This window comes from Tenebrio molitor, chromosome 3 (assembly GCF_963966145.1).
Source record: "Tenebrio molitor chromosome 3, icTenMoli1.1, whole genome shotgun sequence".
In the NCBI taxonomy this organism is placed as follows: domain Eukaryota; kingdom Metazoa; phylum Arthropoda; class Insecta; order Coleoptera; family Tenebrionidae; genus Tenebrio; species Tenebrio molitor.
The window spans coordinates 934,812-959,107 of NC_091048.1; the positions used below are offsets into that span (position 1 = coordinate 934,812).

The following is a 24,296-nucleotide window of genomic DNA, read 5'->3' on the forward strand; positions in this document are numbered from 1 at the left end:
GGTACTTTCCGGTACTACTGCCCACCCACTTTTTCGACAACATAAAAAAATAAATCAAAATAGAAGATTTATTTGCAGCAATTTTTTATTTTATTCACATTTTCTCCGAGAATACTATTAAAGTTTACACCAGATTCTTTTTCCAAGTATGTACTTAGTACTTACTTCAAATCACTCAAAGCTTCGACAGTCCAATTATTGAGTACCTACTTAGAACAAGTAGAAAAAATACCGAGTAACTATAAATGATTGAAGGAAAATAGTGGATTGGCAACACTGATGCAGTTGGTAGTGCAAGTCTTCTCGTGTATCATCTGTCAATCATTTCTATTTAGGTTAGGTTAAGTCACGAAGTACATTGTCGATTTAGATTTTTTGACGTTTGTTTCAATTTTAAAAATTACGTGTGTCATGCCAACGATGTTGCCAAATAAAGATTTCAAATGTGTCACCAATATAACAAAATAATTTTCAATCACCTATAGTCACTCGGTATATAAGACAATGTTCTTTTTGAACTCACTAACTTCAAAATTTCGCAAACGTAACAGTAACCGCGAATGTAGATTTCGCGCACTAGTGCTTCAAAATCATTCAAAAGCATTCTGAAAATAATTTCACTTGATAATAATAAAATCTGCTTTACAAAACGTCATTTCTCCAATTTGGATGTTGAAAATTTCGAAAGAATGAAAATAAATCGCTATTAATTCGATTGACACTTGAGCAAGCGCCAACTATTCACTAAATTGAAAACTATTGGAAATAATTTTAAAATGCTAATGTTCGTTTCAATAAATATTGTAGAAACAAAATAATGCGCTCGTGTGCGAAAAATGTCTTCTCGCACTCGGTTCGTAAATAACTATTACAACTGCTCTTACGAATATTTTCAACATTAGGTACCTAATGTATTTTCAGGTGAAAATGCTTCCTGATCCACCATCGCTTTCCTACTCTTCTACTTATTCATCTTTCTACATTCCACATCATTTGTCCTAAAAATAAGAAAGTGGTACTTACCTCTGTCGGTACCTCTGCTATAGTCAGTTTAATCTGACTCAGACGTGACTTTGAAGAACCACACCATTTCAGTCTCAAATTTCACACCTATTAACCCTTTCATTATTTTTATTCATCAACCATTTTATTTCAGCTCGTTCGTGTCACGTCTGTTAACAGCCTGTCCAGGGAAAATTATGTTATTATATCAGATCTATTTGTGATGTAGTCCATTTAAAATGCTGAAATGTTAAGATTACATTAGGGTCCAGTTTGCCGTTCTAATTACTACTAGAATACTACAAGCGTAAACACGTGTCGGGGCTCACGTGACGGTTTAATTAAACGTATTAACACATGCTGGGCCACGTATCATGGTGTAATTCCGCATCACGATATGGGTTTTTCTGTTGTCCAACGGGCTTGTCTCCGATGAGACCACACAGACCATGGTTAATTAAAGGACTCGATCCTGGCTTCAATCGCTGGCAATTACTTTGCGTGTGTCACTTTATATAACCGGCGGAGGTTAATAATTCAACTGACATGAATAGGAAATGAGACAAGACGATTTTTGTGCTCGGGGAGTTGTTAGGTTGGCAGCAGTGGCGTCGGATAGGGGAATTTCAGAGTTTGTCCACCGTTGAAAAAAATACAAATTCTCTTCATCCGATTTTGATTTACACATGTTGAGTTCAATTTTCACTATTTTTCAGTACATTAAGTACAGTTGTGTTATTGATGACGGTTGTAAACGTCAAAAAATCTTATTTTTACAACACGGGATCTATAGTGATTTTAAATAAAATATTTATTTTAATTGCGCCGTTGCTTACTGTTCAAATTAAACTTCTCGGTTTATTTTTAGGAAGATATCTACCTAACAGGAATGTTTTTATGTGGGTCATAGAACTCTCGCTAAAAATGTATTTTCTCTAGAGCGGTAGATAATTTTGTTTTTACACATTATTATGTAACGCTGTTTCGGAGAGAATAATAATTATTTCTAAATTATGTATAAATTTCAACCACATTACAAAAACCAGAGTGGAATTAAAATAATTACTCGGTACCTATGAGTTACAAAACGTTATAATGTCATTTACCTTTTGAATTCTTTTCAATTATTAATTTGACTACTCTGTTCTGCAACAAACACGCGACAAAAATCAAGGTAAAAAATATCAAAATGAGAAGGAACTTACTTATTGTAAAAACTAGATAAAATGGTGAAATGAGAACCGAAAAAAATACAAATTTCTTGGAAGTACATATCTTAATTTATTCATTATAATAATATAATATTCATAACAATGAATAGGGTTTTAGTTAAGTTTGTTCATTATACGTCATTTATTTTACAATACAATAAATTCACAAAAAATTATAAATGAAAGAAATATATGGAAAACATTTAGGAACTGAGAACTCTACACAATTTTTTTGAATTATTGTTAAATTGAAAAACAAATTATATTATAACATAATTACATAAACATTTTTGTTTTATAATACAAAAATTTCCGATAATATTGCGGAATCTGGAAAAGTGCCCCGAATGCTTGCAGCGTTTCCACGTTGAATTTTAATTTATTTTATCAATATAAATTTTAGTACATATTTAGTGCAACAAGGATAAAGCATTTAAAATTTTTTAAATTGAAGCAGTTGGAAGTGTGCCAAAATTGAACTAAAGGCAACAAAAGAAAAAGAAAATCAAAATGAAAAGAACAAAGATAAAATGCGAAATGTTTGTAGCATATTGATTCTGAACATTTTAAATGAAGATAGAAACAGGAAATAAGAAAGAAATTATTAATTAAAGCTAACAAAATCAAGGAGTCAAGGTAGTGAAGGAAGGAAAGAATGAACTTAAAGTTACAGACAAAGAAAAAGTACTATTAAGACTAAACGAAACATAGAATTAAAGAAGAAAAAGATTTTCATTAATGATTCTAGAGAAGAAGCGGAGTTGACGACGCAATTGAAGTGAACGAAAGTGGCCTTATTTTCGAGTGCTGTATTTGGTTTTGTTCGATACCTCCTTAGAAAGTGAGTATCATTGTATTCAAAATTTTAAATAAAAATAAATGACATTTTTGGACGGATCTGTTGCTAAGGGAAAAATAAAAAACAACATAAACAATAAAGTGTTTGTGTACATGTTGTGGAAATTGTGGAAATGGATGATGATGAATAGTTATGTGTTCCTGATGATGTTCTCGAAGTGCCGCGAGGTACCAAATGTTACCAAAGACAGTGAGTGAAAAACGATGAGCGAAAGTGAAGTGAACGAAAGAGAAACCTTCACCCACTGGTAACTGCGAATACAGATTCACTTTCTAGGGAGGTATCGAACAACATTATTATTATCAAAGTGTTATGAGATGAAGGTAATTTCACAAAATAGAAACCAAATTTGTAGACGGTGTAGAAAGGGAGAAAATGAAACAACACATCAAAGAAAATTTTAAAAATTAGGTGGAGTATGAAAATATACTGGTAAAAACAGAATTTCTATCGAAGGTAAAATAACAAGACCTAATTTTTTTATCGGATAAATTTTTCAATTTTGTGAAAGCTTTTTGCTTTGACAATTTTACGAATTGAATTTGGGCATTTTTTTTCTGGTTAGGCCCGAGAGCTTTAGCTCGAGAGTTTAACCTTTGAATAAAAATGCCCAAATATCAACAAGTAAAATTGTCTAAAGCACGAATGTTTAAGTGAAAATTGGGAAATTTATCAGATATTAAAAATTAGGTCGTGTTATTTTTGGCAAGATTAATTCCAGAATACAAACTTTAACGTTAATTATGTATTTATTTATAATACAATTATTAAAAACAATTTGAGAATCTGACAGGAGGATCATGCAATTTTAATCACTTTTGACAAATGACATAGTAGGACGTTTTTATGGCGATAAACATTTTTGATTGGATGGAAGCAAACGCTCTGATTGGCTGAACACGAACGTTTGATATATGTGGGAATTAATCGAAGGTAAAATAAATAACAAGACCTAATTTTTTTATCGAATAAATTTTTCAGTTTTAGGAAAACTTTTTGCATTGGCAATTTTACGAATTGAATTTGGGGATTTTTATTCTGGTTAGGCCCGAGAGCTTTAGCTCGAGGATTTAGCCTGTGAATAAAATTGCCCAAATATTTCATGTAGGTATGTGGGAATTAATCAATAAGAAATAATGAAATGAAGTTTTCTTTGAATTACAGTTCTTTTATTAGCATTCTAAGTATCTTTTAAGTTTTTTGAAAATAAATACGACTACTGGAGAACGCCAAGTGAAATATTCTACACATGAAAAATGAAGACAGCAGCGGCGGATCCATCGGAAGCAATGGATGTTGGTTGTATCTATCCAGATAGTAATCTACGTCAGAAATTTGCATCCCACGATTTGTACTTGTAATATCCATGAACATTTAGGATTTATCTACACAATCGATCTTCGCTTTTATCCACTTACCATCCACAACTCTTGTTAGTACTTCGGCAAATGCAACAGCAAACCAAATGAATGTTGTAATCCCCAACTCTGAGTACCATTCCAATTAATTGTCATCATTTCCCCAATTTATTTTCCTCCTTAGAGAATTTCTCCTCCCAGAAATAGCCGACGGATTTATAGTGCTAAAAATACGCCCGGTCTAATAAAACCGTGTGGTTTAAGTTTAGACGTGCCGTAAATTAAGAAATGTCACATTGTCGCCGCTGAGACGATTCCATCCCGCTGCTATATTGTTGTGTTTATGGTAATGCGGAGTGCGTTGATAAAAGTCGTAGATTAATGCAGCGGAGCTTTGAAAAACTTTCAGGTACACATGAAATTGCAGCGTTCCATTGTATGTAGATGTCGGCACGGTTGCTCTATATAAAAACGAATATTTTATTGAGGCGATTTTGCAATATCGTAAAACTGTTCGCCTCCTGTGGTTTGTGGCTTCGGGGGAAGGTTCGCAGGTTTTTATGGGCCACAAAAATTTTTTACAAAAATTAAAATTGTGCTTCGGTGATAATTTATTTACATATTTTTAAAAAACTTCGTCTATTGTAGTTCCATATTTTGTTGCACTCTCTTTTAGGTCATCTGACATTTAAATCCAATGCTGTTTTTAAAAATCAATTAAGAGCTTTGAGTTTTCTGTCGAGAAATCGATATTAAAATCTTCACTCAAAATCTGACTGTTTCTCGCTCGATTGGCTAAACTCGACTAACTCGAATGAGCCTTTCACTTCGGAGCGTGTGACGTGACGCGTGACGCATGACTTTGAAACTAATTCACTGCCCGGGAATAATGTTGTGGTAGGTACGCCTAAAGAAGTTTTCACTTCAAAAATTTGCTTGATTCCAAAACCAGAAATGTGCTGTAGCCGATTTAGAGAGTAATAGTTATTTACGAACCGAGTGCGGGAAGACAGTTTTCGCACATGAGGGCATTATTTGAGGCACAAGCGACGAAGGAGCGAGTGCTTCATTTGCGCGAATGTCCCGAATACGTCTTCTCGCATCGAGGTTTGTACAATATTTTTTGAGACGAACATTTTTAAATTATTACCTAATAGTTCCCAATTTAATGAATAGATGGCGCTTACCGAAGTGTCAATCGAATTAATAGCGATTTATTTTCATTCTTTCGAAATTTTCAACATCCAAATTGGAGAAATGACGTTTTGTAAACCAGATTTCCTTATTATCATATCAAATTATTTTCAGAATGCGCAAAAAGGCATTTTAGATGATTTTGAAGCACTAGTGCGCGAAATCTACGTTCGCGGTTAACTGTTGCGTTTGCGAAATGTCATTTTGAAGTTAGTGTGTTCAAAAAGAATCTTTTCCAGACAACAATAAGCAAGTTGTGACGAATCATAAACTGTGTGCAGAGTATTCTTCAGATTTGAAAAAAAGTACTTTCTGCTTAAGCAATAAACGTAACGTATACGCATTTCAATGTACATAATATCTTGCCATCACCCTGTACCGTTGTTGCACTTATGTGTGCACTTGTGCCATCTGACCCTCGCTTTTTCCATGTTATTTATACGTCCACACCGCAACAACCTTTACCGCACGCTCGACCATGCCCGATGGTATTATTTACCCATACCTCATCCTGACCACATCAGCTATATGGAAAACGAATTACGATACCATCAGGTCAATTTACTGCCTGTTTGCATACCAAATTAGCCGCATTATCACAGGGGAGCCATGACGCGATCACTTTCGCCCTAACCCGCTATTAAGTCGTCAATCTTATCGCACCTCTTCGCTTTACGTTGCCACCGCATCGGAAAAAATCCGCCGTCCCCGGATAAATCAGCGCGATTCAGTATGGAAGCGACCGGTTCATAATTCTGCCATACCATATGGTCAGTTTCTGTGATTGCTCGTTTTTGTGGTGTATGGTACGGTCGACGGAAAAGAACCTGTGCGGCACGTACAGTTGCGGTTGTCGGGTATTGAGTTAAGCGGATGGATTTTTCGACGATGGAAATTGCTCGTAGAGGAAATTGTTATGGAGGTACGAGTTGGTATTATTTGCATTCCGCGATAGGCGCATTTAGATGCAGGATTGATAGTGGTAACGTCAAGGACGGCGCCGGGGAAGTTGTCACTCAGCGAAAGTTATTTGCGTGATTATTCGAGACAATCGTTTTGTAGACTGAATCAACGGAACTAGACGATAAAATCTACCTACTTCGAGTATTAATTTCATCAAGCTTCCTTTATAGTCTGCTGATTTCTTTTTGCGCCTTATTTTATAAGTTAATAAATGAAAAATAATAATTTTGATATGTAATTAAAGATTTTTGAATCAAATTAAATTTGTGTGTGAGATTTATTGTAGATTTTTCACATTTTATCGCCTCTTGTTTGTTCAAAAATTTTATTTTGGACCCCAAACCCCCAAGAGCGCTATCTAAGATTCGAATACGCTGTCCCAAATAGCATCAAATGATATGAAATTTATTTATTTAAGAATATGTAAAAGTATAATCGTGAAAAATTTTAAGAGTGCAGATCTTCGTAGGGTTATCTTGAAGCAAAACTCAAATAGGTACATTGCCAAAGTGTCAATCGAATGAATAGTGCCGTTTTATAAACCAGACTTTACTATTATCAAGTCAATTTATTTTCAGAATGCTAAAAAGGCGAATGCTTTTTGGATTATTTTGAAGTCATTCAAAAAGCATTCGCACTAGTGCGCAAATGTCGATTTCGCGCACTAGTGCTTCAAAATGGCATAGTAGTGCGCGAAATCGATGTTCGCGCATTACTATGCGGTCGCGAAATGTCATTTTCAAGGTAGTGCGTTCGACATTTTTTTAACGCACTCTTCAGATTTAATTTTTTGTTGGCATTTTAAAAGAACAAGTGTGTAGTCTAGAACAACATTTAGATTAAATACTACTGATCATGAAAATAATTAAACGACTAATTATGCTTTTAAAAAATAGGCCAATTTGTTGGTGAACCAATAAAATCATCTGTTCCGTCCCGTTTATCAATTAAGATGATGGATGGATGAAATATCATTTGCACATATCGAGTGTTCAAATGAAATCCTGGGCTGAGTAGGCGTTGGAAAAAGTAAACCGTTTAGAACAGTGTAAAGTTTGAATTTCCCGCCGTTTGACACGAATGACATTTGTTTATGTTTAATCGGGACTAAATGAACATGTTTGTTTTCAGCAAAGGGTGCCCTTAGATATTTGCTTCGAGAATAAGAATCTATTTTTCTATTCTATTTTTAATCTAAAACATTGCAAAGAAAGAAAAAAAGAAAGATTTCTTTGGCTCTAAATTTTAGGTTAGCTGTCAACATGCTCCAATTAATCCACGCTGTAAAAAAGCACAACAATTGACGGTTTCCAACGCCTTCCCAGCCCAGGATTTCATTTGAACGCGCGATATAAACATCGTTTGACAAAACTTAATTCTTTCCAATCTGACAAATGTATTTTTTTATTTGCGTTTAGCTCAACAATTAATTAGCTGGTCAATAGTTTATCTAATTAGTTAATTTGCCGATGCTACAATTGTTTCTACATTTCCAACACAAAAAATAGTTTGTTGTAAACAAGTTAGGGTTTTCGCTGATTCACTGTTCATATAAATTTTTTACTAGGTATTTATCTTGTTATTTTTTATCTTCTCTTTAACAGCTTGTATGTCATGCTCTCGGCTTTTAGACACGAGCTGAATGACGAAGCGTTGAAATTCTTCATCATAACCCAATTACCCATCCGAATAGAATTACCATAAATTTATTGTAATATGTTGTTCTCAATAATGTATTGATTGGTTCTTTAACGGAGTGTTCATGCATTAACCATCAGTTTTCAACTAATTGATTTCACGGTTAACATAATAAGCGACTGATTTGGATCGTGCGGACGTGCACTTACACAACGAGAAATAGGTCAAAATGCTTATTTATAACCGTTTATTGATAATCAAACGCACATTTTATTTGTGTTTCCGTGCATTTTCTTCCCAAATATTTGACAAACTGAACTGAACTACCAAAATATTTAATTGTTAAAAGTCGACGTTCGTTCGAGAGTAATAATACTAATAATGATGCGAGGTTATCGGCACTTTTTTATTTTGTAGTAACATAAAAATGTTTACAAAGCGTCTATTGCTTTTGGGAGGTTTATTAAAATTTGTTATCAGTTTCGAGAACATCTGTGTTTACAAACACAAGAAATAAATTAGCACAAAAATCAAACAGTCGAATCAATTTATTTGGCTCAGCGTAGAAATGTGTAATTAATGTGTTTGTTAATGGCAGTTTTTAAATTAAAATTTAAATAAAATGACCAAAGAGATGAAAGTAAAAGAATTATGAATCAGACGCTTTCGGAAGTGTGTTGCGTACTTAGAAGTATTAAATATTTATTTTTTAATGCTTTAAGAATAAAGAAATATATGAAAAGTCATACAAAACAAATTGTTAAAAAAATAAAATGCGTAAAAAATGTTAATCATTTTTTGGTCTGAATTTATGTAGCAATTGTGTGGGTAGGATAGAGTTGACATTTCTTTGACAGTTCATAGTCGCGCAATTTTGAAAATTGAAAATCAAATGCACGCAAATGAAATGTCATACAAATGTCAACTATACCCCACCCACATAGTTGCCAGATAAATTTTCGCACATAGTTGCCATATTTATCCACAATCATTTTGAATCACCCAATGTAAACAAAAATACCTTGTAGAGGGTTGTTGCAAATGTTTCTTATATGGTTGGCTGTGTACGTATGGATTTGCCGCCTCTTCTGAATTTGTAAATTTGACGTTCGACAGTTTACATTTTTTTCATAGTGTTAATTCACGCATTCCGAGTTAGTTGGGAAAGTAAAAGATTTTTTTTTTCAAGACTGTCTCGTGCAGGTCATTAGTTACTCTAGTAACAAATAAACATTTTGTTTACTCTTAAACATTAACACCTACACGTCACTGACACAGTATGGGCCACACATATGGCAAAACATATTTGAGAAAATAAGTGAAAACGAATAATCAAGTTGCAGTAAAATTTTTTGTTTGAAAACAATACATTTAATTTTGTGTCTTGTTTTTATAATTAAAAAAAAATTAAGCAATGAAACAGATGATATTTGTTGTAGGGTGATTAAATTGTAATTAGTTGTTACAATTTATCTACTTTAAATTACATCATTTTAAAGCCCCTTATTTTTAGACAACCAAGTAATCACTTCATTATTTTGCGTTTAGTATAGTACAACCAACAAATATTTATAATAAACCTTTAATAAATGACTTGGAAACCATAGATTTATGCTTTTAAACATGGCGTCCTGTGTAGGTAAGTTTGCGAGGAATTCTATTTTCATAGGATTTAGTGTTTCTCACCGAACAAAAAGATGTATGTATATGCAGGACATCCTGTTTTAGCAGAAAAACATAGCCAGCGGCATCTGTTAGTGATGTTTTTTATGTGAGTGAGGGGAGTACTTCAAAATGTTTTCTCTTTAACCAGAGGCGACAGTAATTTATTACAAATATTTTTAAGAAGTAATGTTTTGGAATTAGTTATTAAAGAAAACAAATTTCTCAGTAGTAGGAACAAAAACGAAACTGATAAAAATTGTCAAAAGTGAGGTTATGCTGCTGAGAGAAAATTCCTTTCTTCTGTAAACTTTCTCACTAAATTTTACATTAGAAAGAACATTATTACAGTTACATCAAAAACAATTTTCTTTTTTGGTTAACTACTATGATTTTGTCAGTGAGTAACTAGGAGGATTGGAAAGATAAATCAAAAAATGTATTGGCCAGGGAAATTAAAAAATGATGCAGTTTTATGAATTTCTATTTCTAAAAGCTTTGTTCGTAATTGAGAAGATGAACATGTGATTAATAATATTATCAGTAAAGGTTTATTTTTGTAATGGTTTAATTTCTTTGGATGAAATAATTTTTTTAGATCTTAATTATACATATGTAATACAAAACAACTCATAACTTTACTAAAAATCCTTGGCGTAGTAAAAATAAATTGACCGAAATAAATTTGCTGAGAAACCTGTAATGTCAGATCTTCAGAATTGATAGTTTTGCTACTGTAAAGCATTGTATCAGTTTCCAGTAAACTTAAAGCCAAGTCGTCAACATAGATGCGAGCAAGATAGGACCACGGATAGACCCTTGAGGCACATCGTTATTTATAGCACACTCACTGGACATTACATCATTCCACAGTATCTGTTGAGATATGTATGATAAAGCAAACGTGATAGGCTTAGGTAATACTGGAAGAATGATGCACTTGACATTTTTGCAAAGACCAAGTCGAGACTGAATGAACAATTTTCTGAAAAATATATTATACAAGAATTACTACAGAAGCGCATTGGTTAGTGATTATTTAAATCATCAACGCTATCTTTAAATTTACATATTTAACATTTTTGAAAATTAAGTGATACCAGAAATAAATCAAACATAATGCTGCCAATAACGGTGCGAATTTTTACGTTATTGTTCTTTGGATCTGTTATTCCTCGGAAACTTTACAAGTATTTCAGAACACACAGCTCGTCTAAACATTGTTTTTTCTCCAAGCAAAAGAAATAAAACAGTGTTATGTGGTAACTAAAGTCATGGCCCCACACTAGTACCCTGTGGCAAACTCCCACGAGACCCACCAACCTTCACAGTTCCAAAGCTACATTTTTGACAATTTGACGTCCAAGTCACCTGTGGCTCACAACACCTCGTCCGGACACCTAATCCGACTGGATTAGTCCATACGTCCATCCGAAGAGCCCCGAACGTTTAATTAATGTTGAGCGGTCGTAAATTTTTCGAAAGGGCGATCCTGTTACGGCCGAAGGGGCAGCGTTCAACACGTCCAGGATAATTCGTGTTGATGAATGTATCGAAGCTCATTCAGATCGTGGGCAGATAATTTATGCGGCCTACCTGCTATTGCCCAACAAGGCCGGCCGGATTAAGAAGCGTTGTAATAGGCGCCAACACATGCTTTCAATTTATACAAACGGTCCGCACCGATCCTCTAACTAGAGGGATTAATTGGCGGTGACAGCAAACGGAGATGGATGATCGATCTCGATGAAGAAACTGAGGAAAAAGCTCACCGTCCATGCGGAATTTTGCTCGTTTTGGTCTGATTGCGGTACTCGATGAGAACTACTTTTTCTTAATTGCGTGGGCGGTACGTGGGTCAGGAGTAGACAATGAAACGTTTTAATTTGCATTCAGGGACGAGTGCGAGCAGATTGATGTAGGCACTGATAAATGGCGGAATTTTTGCTGCTCATGCAAAAAATTACTGAAGATGATGGCAACGACGTTTTCAGTTTATTAAGTTGACAGTTCTGTTGCTTCGAATTGCTCCAGATTAAGTTGAATTCAAAAGTAAAGACTTGTTTCGATTAGTTGTGACTTTATAATCAAGTACCCCGCATTTGTTTATTCTTACATTTATCCACAAATGGGTGTTACGAATTGCTTTGAGAAGACAATCCCTGAAACGTCAAACGATTCAGAGCCGGTCCCGTCAACAAGTTTAATGAATTGAAAGAATTAATCTGACATTTTGACGCCGACAAAAGCTCAAAGTTAGTTCCAAAAGTAATATAATCAAGTATTTCTAGTTAACTCCAGGAAATACAACTAAAATCTCGGTTTTCGAGTCTAGGTTATGCAGTCATTCCAGCTGTCAAAAGCGAACCTAACCTAAAATGCTGAAGCAGCCGCTGAAGAGTTTATTTTATTGTATTATTTTGTAAATAAATGTGTACTTACGAGTTTGTATGACCTCGTTATAATCTCAGGAGCAAAGGTAAAAACTGCTAAGCAATGATTTGTTGCCATTTGGGCAAACATAACCTCAAATTATTTTTCTTTTCAATAAATTCAAAAAATATAAATCCATGTTGATATTATTAGTGTGTAAGAACCACTCTGCGATTATTTTCTAAATTATTAGAGTTTTAAATTACTTTGTGTCAATACAGATTTATGGCAATTTTGTTTTTTTTTAATCTTTCAAAAATCAAAGAACAAGTCACTTTTTTCACAAAACTTTTAGTGAAAATGAAAAGGAAAATGCTGAAATTCCTTTGTAGTAATCTTATTGCTGCGGTAAACTTAACCCCGAAACTCATCTTCTTTAATTGAAATTGTGTCTCTAATAATTGTGCTTTCGAACATTTTGATGTCAGTAATCTTCACTAATTCGTGAAGAAAATCAGACATCAAGTGGCGGTGAAATAACAGAAGTTGTTTGTTCATTAAATTTTACAAAGCATTTAATGTAAAATGTTACAAAAACTATCAAAGTATACAGTTGAGTCAAACATTTCTTCAATAATTTTTTTGACAAAAACGGATCAATGAACAAAATTTACAAAATAAGCTCTACATTTTGTCTTAAAAACTTGTTTGTGAAATGAATGGGAGTTACAGCAATGAAGAGTCACATTTCAGATTTTGTTGTCCAAATTCAAATTCTAAATCGATGTTTTTCGTTGACTGTGACCTTTAATTGATGGAAGGTACAAGAAATCTGCATCAAAGTTTACTGCCTTCGTCTTGAAAGCACATTTCTGTTGGAAACAGTTACTCGAAGCACCACCCATTGCTAAAGCGATTGCATGACTTACTCCAATAAATATTCCATAAGAAGAAATCTTGAAAAACAATAGTCTTACATATGAATTTCTCACTTGACTGGCACTTTCAAATGAACGCAACGCCAAGTGTAATTCGATTTTCAGTTTTTATTGCAGTTCTTTCTTTTTAGCTTTGCCACTAACTGTACAATGACCTGTTACAATAAGATATAAAGTAGAGGGCCGTGACTTGCTCCTTGCGGAAAACTCAATCCACCTGCTTGGTCCATCGTGACGAATTTTTCTTACCAGACTGCCTAAATTAAACATGTTTCGATTTATTCGGTCATTCGATCTTCTTACATCTTTTTGTCTTCCAGGCGACAACTATGACGGCCGAAAGCAGATGGACAACAAGACCGAGCAGTGGTTCGGAGCGACCGTCAGTTCCTCGGGCAGGGAGGAAGGCCCTATCGTGGTGAGTTTTAATGTTCACCGTGTGGTGTATTGACATCATTGACGGACGATCGACTCTCTGAACTCGCTCTACCGCATTACAGAAGCGATATGTCCGTATTTGCCGCGGATGACCGCGCTTTTTTACCACGGAATGACCATTCGATATTCAGGAAACGTACGGCATGACATCGACGGTCAACGTCCACAAATGATCTTTTTTCCAGGAGATGATGTTGCAAACACGAGCAATTTGCCGGCCAGATATCGAGACACGTTGAACTCTTGCGGGTTTAGGGCGGCTCAGGGGGAAAGATATGTTGACGACTGTTACTTCTTTCGCGTAAAAAAATATTTCAGTAGCAAAATAACAGGCACTACGTGGTTCATGTTTAGATAAATGATAGTTGAGAAATTTAAAAAAAAAAAAATGTTTGACGAAAATAAGATACAATATATGCGAGGAGATATTGATAAGTTCTTAATCTATGTCAGAAAAATCTTATTGTTAGATAAAATTTTTATTTATTCAACATAAATCCTCTTTTAACTTTTAAATGTATCAGAAACGCCCGTTCATTAAATTGTTGTGTCTTGGTTTACGAGACACTCTTCCACAGTGCTTATTACTGTTTCTTTTTTTTCTTTCAAATATTTTTTGAGAGTCAGCGAATTTGGTGATGACCTTAAGGTGATACATGTGGTGGATATGGGGAAAGAAAGAACTTAAAAAGTATAGATTATTCATTTTTTTGAAAGGCTATCAGGGACTTGTGAGCAGGTATGTAGGTTGTCTTGCTTGGAGAGCATACCTTTGAAAACTTGAGCGTGATGATTTTGCCATAAAGGTTGGTTAGTAATGAAGAATGATATATGTACTCATTTCACAGTTTAGTTTGTTTTAAGTTATCTGTCAAAATTATTTCGTCTTTATCCCACAAAAAAAAAAACCTCCAGAACACGAAACTTCTTTTGCTCAAAAACAAGAGAGTTGGAGGAACCTTCATCAAAACGACTGCAAAACGACTTGGATGTCACTCTTAATCATTTTTGGTCAGCGTTAAAACATTTGGGGTTCCACCTAGATACAAAGAGACGGTTACCTCACTGTATCTCTTGAACGTTCGCTGTCCGAAGGATAAACCTGCACAAAAAATTATCTACTGAGGGCCCGATTTCAAGTCATAGTCGCAAATAGGTGGTGCAGCGCAAATGTGTAGCTATCTTTGTCCTACACATTAATTACCAATATGCGTCATCTTTCTCGCTTGCGACGTTACTATGACAACAACAAGTGCGACCGTCGCAAGTCAACTTGAAATCAGGCCCTGAGATACTGAGCACTGTGGCCGCGTGAGAGGCGTCCTGGTTTCAATTCGGCAGGTTCGGGGTTCAAATCTCTGGCCGGGACTGTAGTTGAAAGAGTTTTTTTCACAGGTTTTCTTCTCTAGTCATACACAGGGAAGCAAATGCTGCTACAGTGACCACATCCTCTGAAAGCACTCGACTTTGACAGTGTCCCACCGACGGGTGGGGCCGGGGTTATATGTGCGACAATAACGGTCCTTTAATCCTAAAAGCCTTCAAGTCATAACAGAGTCCAGTGTTTTTTTTTTTTGCTGAGATGCACATAGAAACCAGGTGCAATTGTTCCCTGAAAATAGAGAGGAAATTATGAAATTTATCTTTTTTTTTCTGTTTACACGTTCTTATTGTGCCTGTTTTCTAGATATAAGCGAAAAACAAACAAAACGATTTTTATTGAGTAAACATTTCATCCTTTTAATTTCATCCTGAAAATGCATCTCAGCAACTTTAATTCGGAAGCTTCAGTAAGATGATATTGATAATGATAACCTTACTTGTCAGTAGATAATTCACATATCAAACCATGATTTTATTGCGAAATCTATTCTGCATTATTCAGTTTTTTCGAATTTATTTCTTTTCCCAGTCCCATAATACATACATTATTTTTTTGTTTATTTTTTCTTCTGAAATGATGATATGTGAAGTGAAAGCTAAATTTCTTTTGAGTATCGAAGTGTTGTGAGTTTATGACTTGGAACCTGAATCTAATATTCTTTTCCCAACAGGATCTATCCAAAATTACCGGAGGAGCTCGTAGTGATAATTGGAGTCTCGACATAGTTGCATTAAAATTTTTGTTTGAGACTACATATTCTAAAGAATCATGGCCATTTTTTTAATAATAAATTTATCTAGATAAATGAAAATCAAGTCTTATTGGAAAATATGTTTTATTGCCACTACCAGTCAGTCTATTGTATTCGCATCTTTTTTATGGTCCTGCAGATTGTAGATTCCAAACAAAGGAGCTCACAGAAACATTTTAAAAATACCAACAGTTAATATTAATTTTTTTATTAACTTCCTTACACCAAATAATTAAATTTATCTACGACCGTTAAATAATACGTTTATTATTTACGTAACTATAGATACATTATGCTAGTCATAAATTACACCCGTGACTTATAATAAGTCACTTGTAATTTATCATAAGTCACAGATCTTAAACATTTTGTAAGCTAAGTGTTTTATGAAAAAAGTCGTATGTCGTAGATAAAATGTGGTATTTAATTAGCGAATAATGCCTATAATCCACTCTGGTGATTAAAAACTCGCCTGCGGCTGGTTTTTTAACTTTCACCCTCGTGGATTATGATAGGCATTATTAGCTCGTCAGATAATATACTATTAAGCTTTAGTTTAATAAGAAACTGTACTACTTGATGTAATAATGGAGTATAGTTGTGAACATCAAATGGTCCAATAATTTTGTACTTGCGGAATATTATTTATATTATTACATATTTTTCCTCACATTGTTATAATTTTATTCTCATGAATTTTTAAAACGTTTTCTTCTTTTTTTTTCATGTTTTAAAAATTAATCCTAAAGATTTGCGTACCCGCCTATGGAACGATTTTATTCTAACTACATTTAATGAAGAAACAAAACAAGGAGGTAACAAAAAACAAACGAAAGTGAAACCTTTTTCTTCATGAAGCGCAATTTCGGAGAAAACATTACTGCAAAACATAGTGATGGTAAAAAACAATGAATGAAAAGTGCAATACGAAGGGAATAAAAACATTCAGTTTTTACGATTCCTGTTTAAAAAAGTTCTCAGATTTATAAAATTGCATTCAACGTGAACGGCACGTCAAAATAAAGGGAGGGACAAATGGCAATTCAATTTTGCAAATTCCAAGAAACTTTATTTAGAAACATTGTTGTAAATGATGAGTACTATTACCAGTTAAAATAAATGCACTTTTTTCTGTTACATCCTGTATATTTTTCCTTCATATTTACAAAATACTCTTATAATTTATTCAATTTTCCTTTTATTTGTGACATTTCTTCACTAGGTACTCTTCATTTTGACAATTTTATATTTTTTACTTCTTTATAACATTTTTTTCAAAAATTGTTGTAATTATTTTCTTGTTTGTTGGCTCCACTTTTCTTCCAAACTTAGAACTTACTTTAATTTTAAAAATTTTAAAGTACTTTTTTTGTATTTTGATTTCTAACTGTAAATGTAAGTGCCACTATTGTATGTATTTTGGTATTTTTTGTTGAATAAATACATTTTCAGCAAAAAGGTACCTGTGTAAACTTTGATAATTTTTATTCAGAGATCTTTAAAAAATACCTGTCAACTAGTACATTTTCAAACATTGAAGGAAAAACGAAGAAAAAAATGAAGGGGCTTGTTCGGAGTGTGAAAATAATTCCCACGACATGCGAATCTCATCGGACCCATTATCTGTGTACTTTATCGTATGATTTAGTTGTCAAAGTTAATGCGTTTTTTTGTCCTCCAGACCGTGGACGAAGAATAGACGCATCCATTATATCGTTGCGCGCACCTATTCATCATCATTTTCATCAGTGGCTCGTTTCATCATCACCATCATCGACTTTATACGAGATAATTATGTAATTTTCCTGCTGGCGTCCCGTCAATTTATAAAAGCCATAAACATGGGCGTAACCGGGCGTTTTACCGGAGGGAGGTCAACGAAACCGACGCTCTGGCCAGAAATTGTGTGATTTTTCAAACGCGATAACGACACTTTCGGACATAAATCAAAACCGTATTGTCACAGATCGACAAAGACCACACAGCGAGCAGGAAGGATTCGGTTTCAAATTGTAGCTACTTTCTTTTATTTAGCTGTTACCATATTTTTAGTCTTTACTGGGCCGTAATGGGCTAGGATGAACCCAACACAAAGCCGGAGTGTCGTCGTAAACATTGTCAGGGAATAAACGAAGAAAATATTCCTATTTCAATGACGTCAAATTATAAACGGACATAACGGATGTCCCGGCACGTACCCAACACATCATTTTTAAATGAAACACACCTAGTGCTGTGCTCACTTGAGGAATCACACAATTTTCAGAAATAGAATTTTAGCTTTGTTGTTGCTTGTACAAATAAAAAAATCGAGGAATACCTCCTTTTTAGTGTTAAAAGTAATAATAATCAAGTCAATTCCAAGAAACACAACCGAAATCTCACAATTAGTTTTTGAGTTTAGGTTATGTTGTTCGAACTGTCAAAAGTGGATCTAACCTAACCAAAAATACTAAAGCAGCGAGAAATGATTTATTTTGTGTTTTGTTGTATTAATTGTTAATAATGTTAATAATGATTTGTAATTCTTTTATTATAAACGAATGAGAATAAATAAATTCATCATCTGCCACCAGTCCACATAAATAAGAAAATATTTTCTTGCGGCTTCTGCACGTCTCAAGGCTTCCAACAAAATTAGATCGCACCATAACGCAGAAAACCATGCGGTCTCGCTTATAAATAACAGAAAGAACTCTGCGGTTTCCTTATTTATTTGAAGAGACCATCAGAGTACCGTGCCGCGAGTCATGGGCGTACCGATCTAACAATTCCTGAAAATTCGCCTGAAAAAATCCTGCACACAGTTATCCAGCCAGCTTACGGGTTCTCCCAGCTTATGGCATCGGTCTCGGTCCAATTCCGGCAGGAGCTGAAAGAGTGCAGATGTCGATGCACCGCCGCCGAGTCGACGTGGTACTTTTTCCCATCTGGTGAAAAATTCGCTGTCTGTTTATGCGGCGGTGCGCGTTTCGTCTTTATTGTATGTAAAACACGCCAGAGATTTGTAAACATCGTCAAGACACGGAGAGCAAATACGGATGAAAATCTACCAAACGTCGGATGCCGACGCGAATAAATCCCGGATCGATTTGGGCATGTTTCAAAAAGTGGACGTCGACACGACCATTCGAGGGCCCTATTTGTAAAACAATGCCTTGTACGTGAAATTCGACGATTTATCTCGGCGGTGACGTTTATTGTTGGGAGGATGGTCGATGGAGGGACGGAGAGGTAGATTATATCGAACGGACGAAATTTGGAAACAAAGGGACTTTAAAAATACAGATCGTGAAACATTGTACTGATTTGGATTTTTATGTGACAGTTGCCGGAAATCGCCAGTGAAACACTTACAGATGCCAAAAGAGGGAAAAAAGAGAAAAAGTGGTGTAAAAAATAAAATAAATAAAAAGGAAACGTAAACGAGGACAGTAGGATGTTTTTACTTAAAACTTGAACAGAATACTTTTCTAAATAAAAATGGAAATAGTACAGTTTCAATGTAAGGAAGATTGAAGACTTGGGACAGAAACTAAAAATGTGCGATGTAGATAAAAATATTGACTTCCTCAAAAGAAAGAAATAAATTGTTTCTTAAAAGATTTGAAAATGAAAAGTGTTTTTTTTTTAAAGGAAGATTGATACTTATTCTTATTATCCTTTTTTTGCAAAAAAAAATCCTCAACATTTCTTTGTTGGTTAATTTGAAATAGTTATTTGTGTATCAAGGCCAAAAAGTGCATCTTTTTTGTCCGAGTCTGGGTTTTTTAGTCGGGGCAGAGCCGAGACTTTAAAACAGGCGAGGACAAAAGGGATTTTTTGGCCGAGGTGCACATTAAATTTTTTAGGCAACCGCAAGAACTACAAAGCAAAAGACATCTTTGAAAAAATTACAAATTCATTATAGAATATGTACATTTTAATTACAATAGTGCAACAAGAAAATAACTAAATACAGTGAAAATGTCTTACTTGCTTTCTTTTCACAAAAAGCGAAGAAGTATAAATCTTCGACTTTATGGTCGACATTTTCAATGTTATACAAGTCAGGTCAGGTCAGGTCAGGTCAGGTCAGATTTTTTGGAAGCAAGTCTTGTTTTGCAGCGCTTGCTTCGTCTGCAATGACCGGCGGCGTCAATTTCACTGTCGCCATCGACTCCGTCAACGTTCATTTTCTTACTTTTTCGCCAAATAAACACTACCAGCAGTAAAAGATTACAACACACAACACTTGCAAATAAAACAATTTGGTTAAGTAAATTTAACTGTCAAATATTCGTTGATTTTCAGTCGGTTTACTCTGTTTTGTCGGTTTCGTTGTTAACTTACTAAATAGACCAAAAGATGGCGCTATGGTCCATGACTTGAAAAGTGCGTCCTAAAAAGTGCGTACGAAAAAGTGCGTCCGAAAAAGAGTTACTTTTTGTCCGCATGGGAGTACGTAAACATCTTTATTGTCTAACAGAGCTTACAATTTGATTAGCGTAAGTGTCAATGATTAGCGTTTACACTGATTCACATTTCTATAACAACTTTATGAATTACAAGTTTGTCAACTGTTTTATTTTTTGTTGGGAATGTGTTAACAACTATTGTTGACATTCATTTAACAGTTTTGTAAAAACTCAATAAAAACAAAGTGGAATTGCAGAGTTATTACAGGCAAATGGACGATAAACCGTCAGAGCGTTTAAAACGTATTTCAATTCATTATTCATAAAATTTACACTTGCCATACGAGTATTGAACATTTCCATACGTCAAAATTAATAGACACTAAAAACATTCTGCGTAAGACGATTTTTTTTTTTGTCAATAATTAGTGAATCGTCAAATCGAAACGTGTTTTTTATTACATTTTTACTGCACACTAAACCAACCAAATTGTTAAAGAATTTTTTTCTAAAGTTACTATAAAACCGACGTGTATCATATTTCCATTCAGACCTGAAAAAAATTGAGCTAATTTGTACCTACTCTTCTTTCGATAAATCTTCTAATGTCAATTATGGTTATGTTGAAACATGTAGTCATCAGTCTTCACCATCACACAAACATGTGCTGGATACCATACCATACCAAATTGTTTAAATATAATTTTAAATCAAATCTGTTTTTAATCAAATATTGAAAAATATTGGGTGATTAAAAATGATTGTGGGTAAGTATGGCAACTATGTACGAAAATGTATGTGGCAACTGTGTGGGTATAGTTGACATTTGTGTGACATTTCATATGCGTGGACCTACAGAGTTGCCACATAAATTTTCGTACATAGTTGCCATACTTATCCACAATTATTTTGAATCACCCAATATATAGGTACAAGATGAATAAAAAAAATCTGAAATCAAGAATAACATTTTTGATGATTAAGGTTTGATTTTGTTTATTATAATGAAAAAAGAGATTGCGGCTCTTTCAGCTTAACACTTCATAAACATATTTTTTTATTCAAAAGATATTGTGATAAAGTGGTTAAGAAAGAAGCACCTACGGCAGTGCTCCAAAGGTTTGGAATAATAGAAATATTTTTCTCTTGAGATTTGCGTTTCCGCACAGTGACATGACGTAATTGTCATTTCTTTAAATGACAACTCTTAGTCTTTATGCAGACCTTGACCTTTAACAGATGGTTTGTAAGATATCGGCGTGAAAATAAGGTGGCTGCGAAATCCTAATTTTTACACCGAAATCTCCAAAAAAAAAATACATTCTTTAATACAAAAATGATATCACGTAACTGAAATTCTAGATTTCAATATCAGTAAAGTGATTTTGGGATCCGAAAACTGAGAGAAGAAATGAAAATAATGTCCAAAATAAACATTTTCATAGTGAAAAATGTTTCATCAAAAATGAATAAACAATTTCTTTTTGGCACTAAACTAATTGTTTTTAGAATTCGGAACGAATATTTTGGAAAGTCTCAGACTTGATTGATTGCCCTCAGTTCATCCTAGATTTTCTTTTAGTTACTTAAGTAGAGCTGGTCCATTGTCCATTGAGATAACTCTTGCTTTTTACATAACCTCACAAGCACAAGAAATCTAATGGAGTTGGTTCGGGTAATCGCGCAGCTCACTCAATATTAATACATACAGGGCTATGATAAAGTAACGCACAAAATTCAGAAAACGTACAGTATTCATTTTTGAAAAAATGCAAAAACACGTCAAACAGTTTTTAGAGTAAATTCTTGCTTTAAAGTATTGTTTAATTTGTTTTCCGTTGACCGCTTGTTAATTTCAATATTAATAAATTCTTTTGTCTAAATTATAGTGTATTAATGGACCTCATTAATACACTATTTTTCATTAATCAACGATTTTTGCGATTTTGACGTTTTGATTAAATTTTGATGTATAAACAACCTCGAACATGCATTGTTTGCACTTACCAACACTGCAGCAGGTAGTGCAGCAGGGTTTTCTATATTTTATAGCTCCATAACTGCACAATTACAAATTCACTTTTTCAAAAACCGACATTTTTGGTTATAATTCGCATGTCATATTTTTCAAAGGTAACTAGGTTTCCGTAGCAATCGTGATTTTTACGTGAAATTGAATGTGAATGGAGTTGACGTCTTCTGACACTCTTTGTGGAAAAGTGAATAGAAAGTGTTGAAAAATTTAAAAATGGCCTACCCTGAGGACAAAAAATAATGAAGGTATTTATAAGGTCTCATCTTTATGGAAAAAGATGAAATTGGTTTTGATTTGGCTTTAATTTAAAAAAAAAAAAGTTTGCGGTCAACGAAAAAATTTTGTAATCAACTCTTTTGTTAATGGGCAATTAATAATCTCAACTATTAAAGCCACTCACTCGCTACACTCGTTCGTGCTTTAAACAGTTTCGATTATTAATCGCCTTCATTAACAAACTAGTTTATTAAACTATTATTAATAATAACTATTATTAGCTATTATTAAAATCAAGTTTATTTCGTTCTTTATTAATTTGCTTTTTTTTTCGTTTTTTTTTCTATGTAATCCCTACTTAAACTAGAGTTTTATAATCCAGAAAATCTATTAGATCATTATCTAATCGGAATCGCTTCCCATTTGGAAAAAATATTAATGACGTCGTAACTTTGACAAATTTGACCCATTTTTTTGACGTGTTTTTGTATTTTTTTTCAAAAACTAATACTGTGCGTTTTATGAATTATGTGCGTTATGTTATCATAATCCTGTATATCAATATGGCTACCTTCATTAGTGATCTTTAAGTATGTGCTGATTTGGGAAGCTTTCGGTTTCGCGAATGTGCATTTTGTATGTTATTTTAAGTTATTGTTTCAATTTGTTCATATTAAAATTCCAAAAGATCAAAATTTAAATAAAAATTGCAATTTTGCTGCCACCGTGAGTCGAAAGGTAATACATAATACATTGGCATAAATCATACGAGTAATTTAATAATTTATCCAAATATGAAAAAAAATTGGAGATTACCATTTTAGGTCGGGCGCAAACGGAAACGTACAGAAAAATAAAAATCATTGGAAAACTTGTCAGGGTTATTTTTGGAAAAGCTCAACGTGAAAGAAAATATTTCCATTATTCCAAACTTTTGACACTCACTGGGGCGTATTCTGTAATTTTTAAAGGGGCGTTAAAATTGTAGTGTCTTAAAATTTAAAATTTCAAGCCCTGATTGTATTAATTGTTGCATTTTCATCAAATGTACGTGTGTGTCACGTGTTTATTTAGTTGTAGGGAATTGCAGTAGCTGATACAAATGTTTTGATAAATACTAACAAAATTTAAACAGTTTCAACAAGATTAAAAAAATACCAAGCAAGTGTCACTACCACAAAATGCATTTCAACTGTGGCAAAGGTCACGCCGCGATAACCCAATTTAATTTGGTCACTACCGTTCACTTTACTCAGAAATTGTCATAAATTTAATCGAATAAGAGATAACGAACGAGAGGACCTCACATAACTCTCTCTCCTCAATTTTCATAATTTGGGATTAATTAATTAGCCGCCGACGTACAAAGCAGCTGCTTTGACTCAACTCCGGATTGGATTAGCGTGAATTGTCAATTTATCTGATGCAACCTGAATGGCATCAAGTTTAATGTCTGGGAGCGTTAAAAATATCCATCCCATGGCTTATCTTGGAACGGTGGTCACGTCGTGGACCATCCTCCGATCTCTCCGGTCAACAGTCATTATGTAAATAACAATTTATATGGCCAGTCATTGCCTGAATCACCGTAAGGTTCGTGTTTTTGAGGCGATTTCCATTTTAAGACGCCGCTTACAGACCGATTAAGATAGTGCATCTGCACTCTGAACGATGGCCGTTTCATAATCGACGTCCACGAAGGGGGAGACCTGGAGCACGCGAGCACCGACTGATTAACACCGGCATTCCATAAATAGCCCACGGTGAAGGCGGATATTGGGATATTTCATTCAGCAAATTGGTAATCGAATCGATTTCATCGGTCTAGATTCTCCGCTCGGGTTGGGAAACACACTCAAACACTCTTTGACCGACGA

At 34.2% G+C, this 24,296-nt stretch overlaps 1 protein-coding gene and 1 long non-coding RNA gene across 5 annotated transcripts in view; both read left to right on the top strand.

Moving 5' to 3' along the window:
- Window positions 1–24,296, top strand: part of if (inflated) — a 79,713-nt gene that overhangs the window by 13,918 nt on the left and 41,499 nt on the right. For all 3 annotated transcript variants that reach the window (XM_069041545.1, XM_069041546.1, XM_069041549.1), the window contains exon 3: window positions 13,519–13,616. In XM_069041545.1, the coding sequence (XP_068897646.1) occupies window positions 13,519–13,616 (98 nt within the window). The remainder of the gene's footprint in view (window positions 1–13,518; window positions 13,617–24,296) is intronic.
- LOC138126779 (uncharacterized) lies at window positions 11,502–12,336 on the top strand. 2 transcript variants are annotated; one of them, XR_011157953.1, is made up of 2 exons: window positions 11,502–12,155; window positions 12,223–12,336. It is a non-coding gene; the product is annotated as an uncharacterized lncRNA (long non-coding RNA). The 2 variants fall into 2 exon arrangements; XR_011157954.1 differs by having other exon boundaries at window positions 11,502–12,142.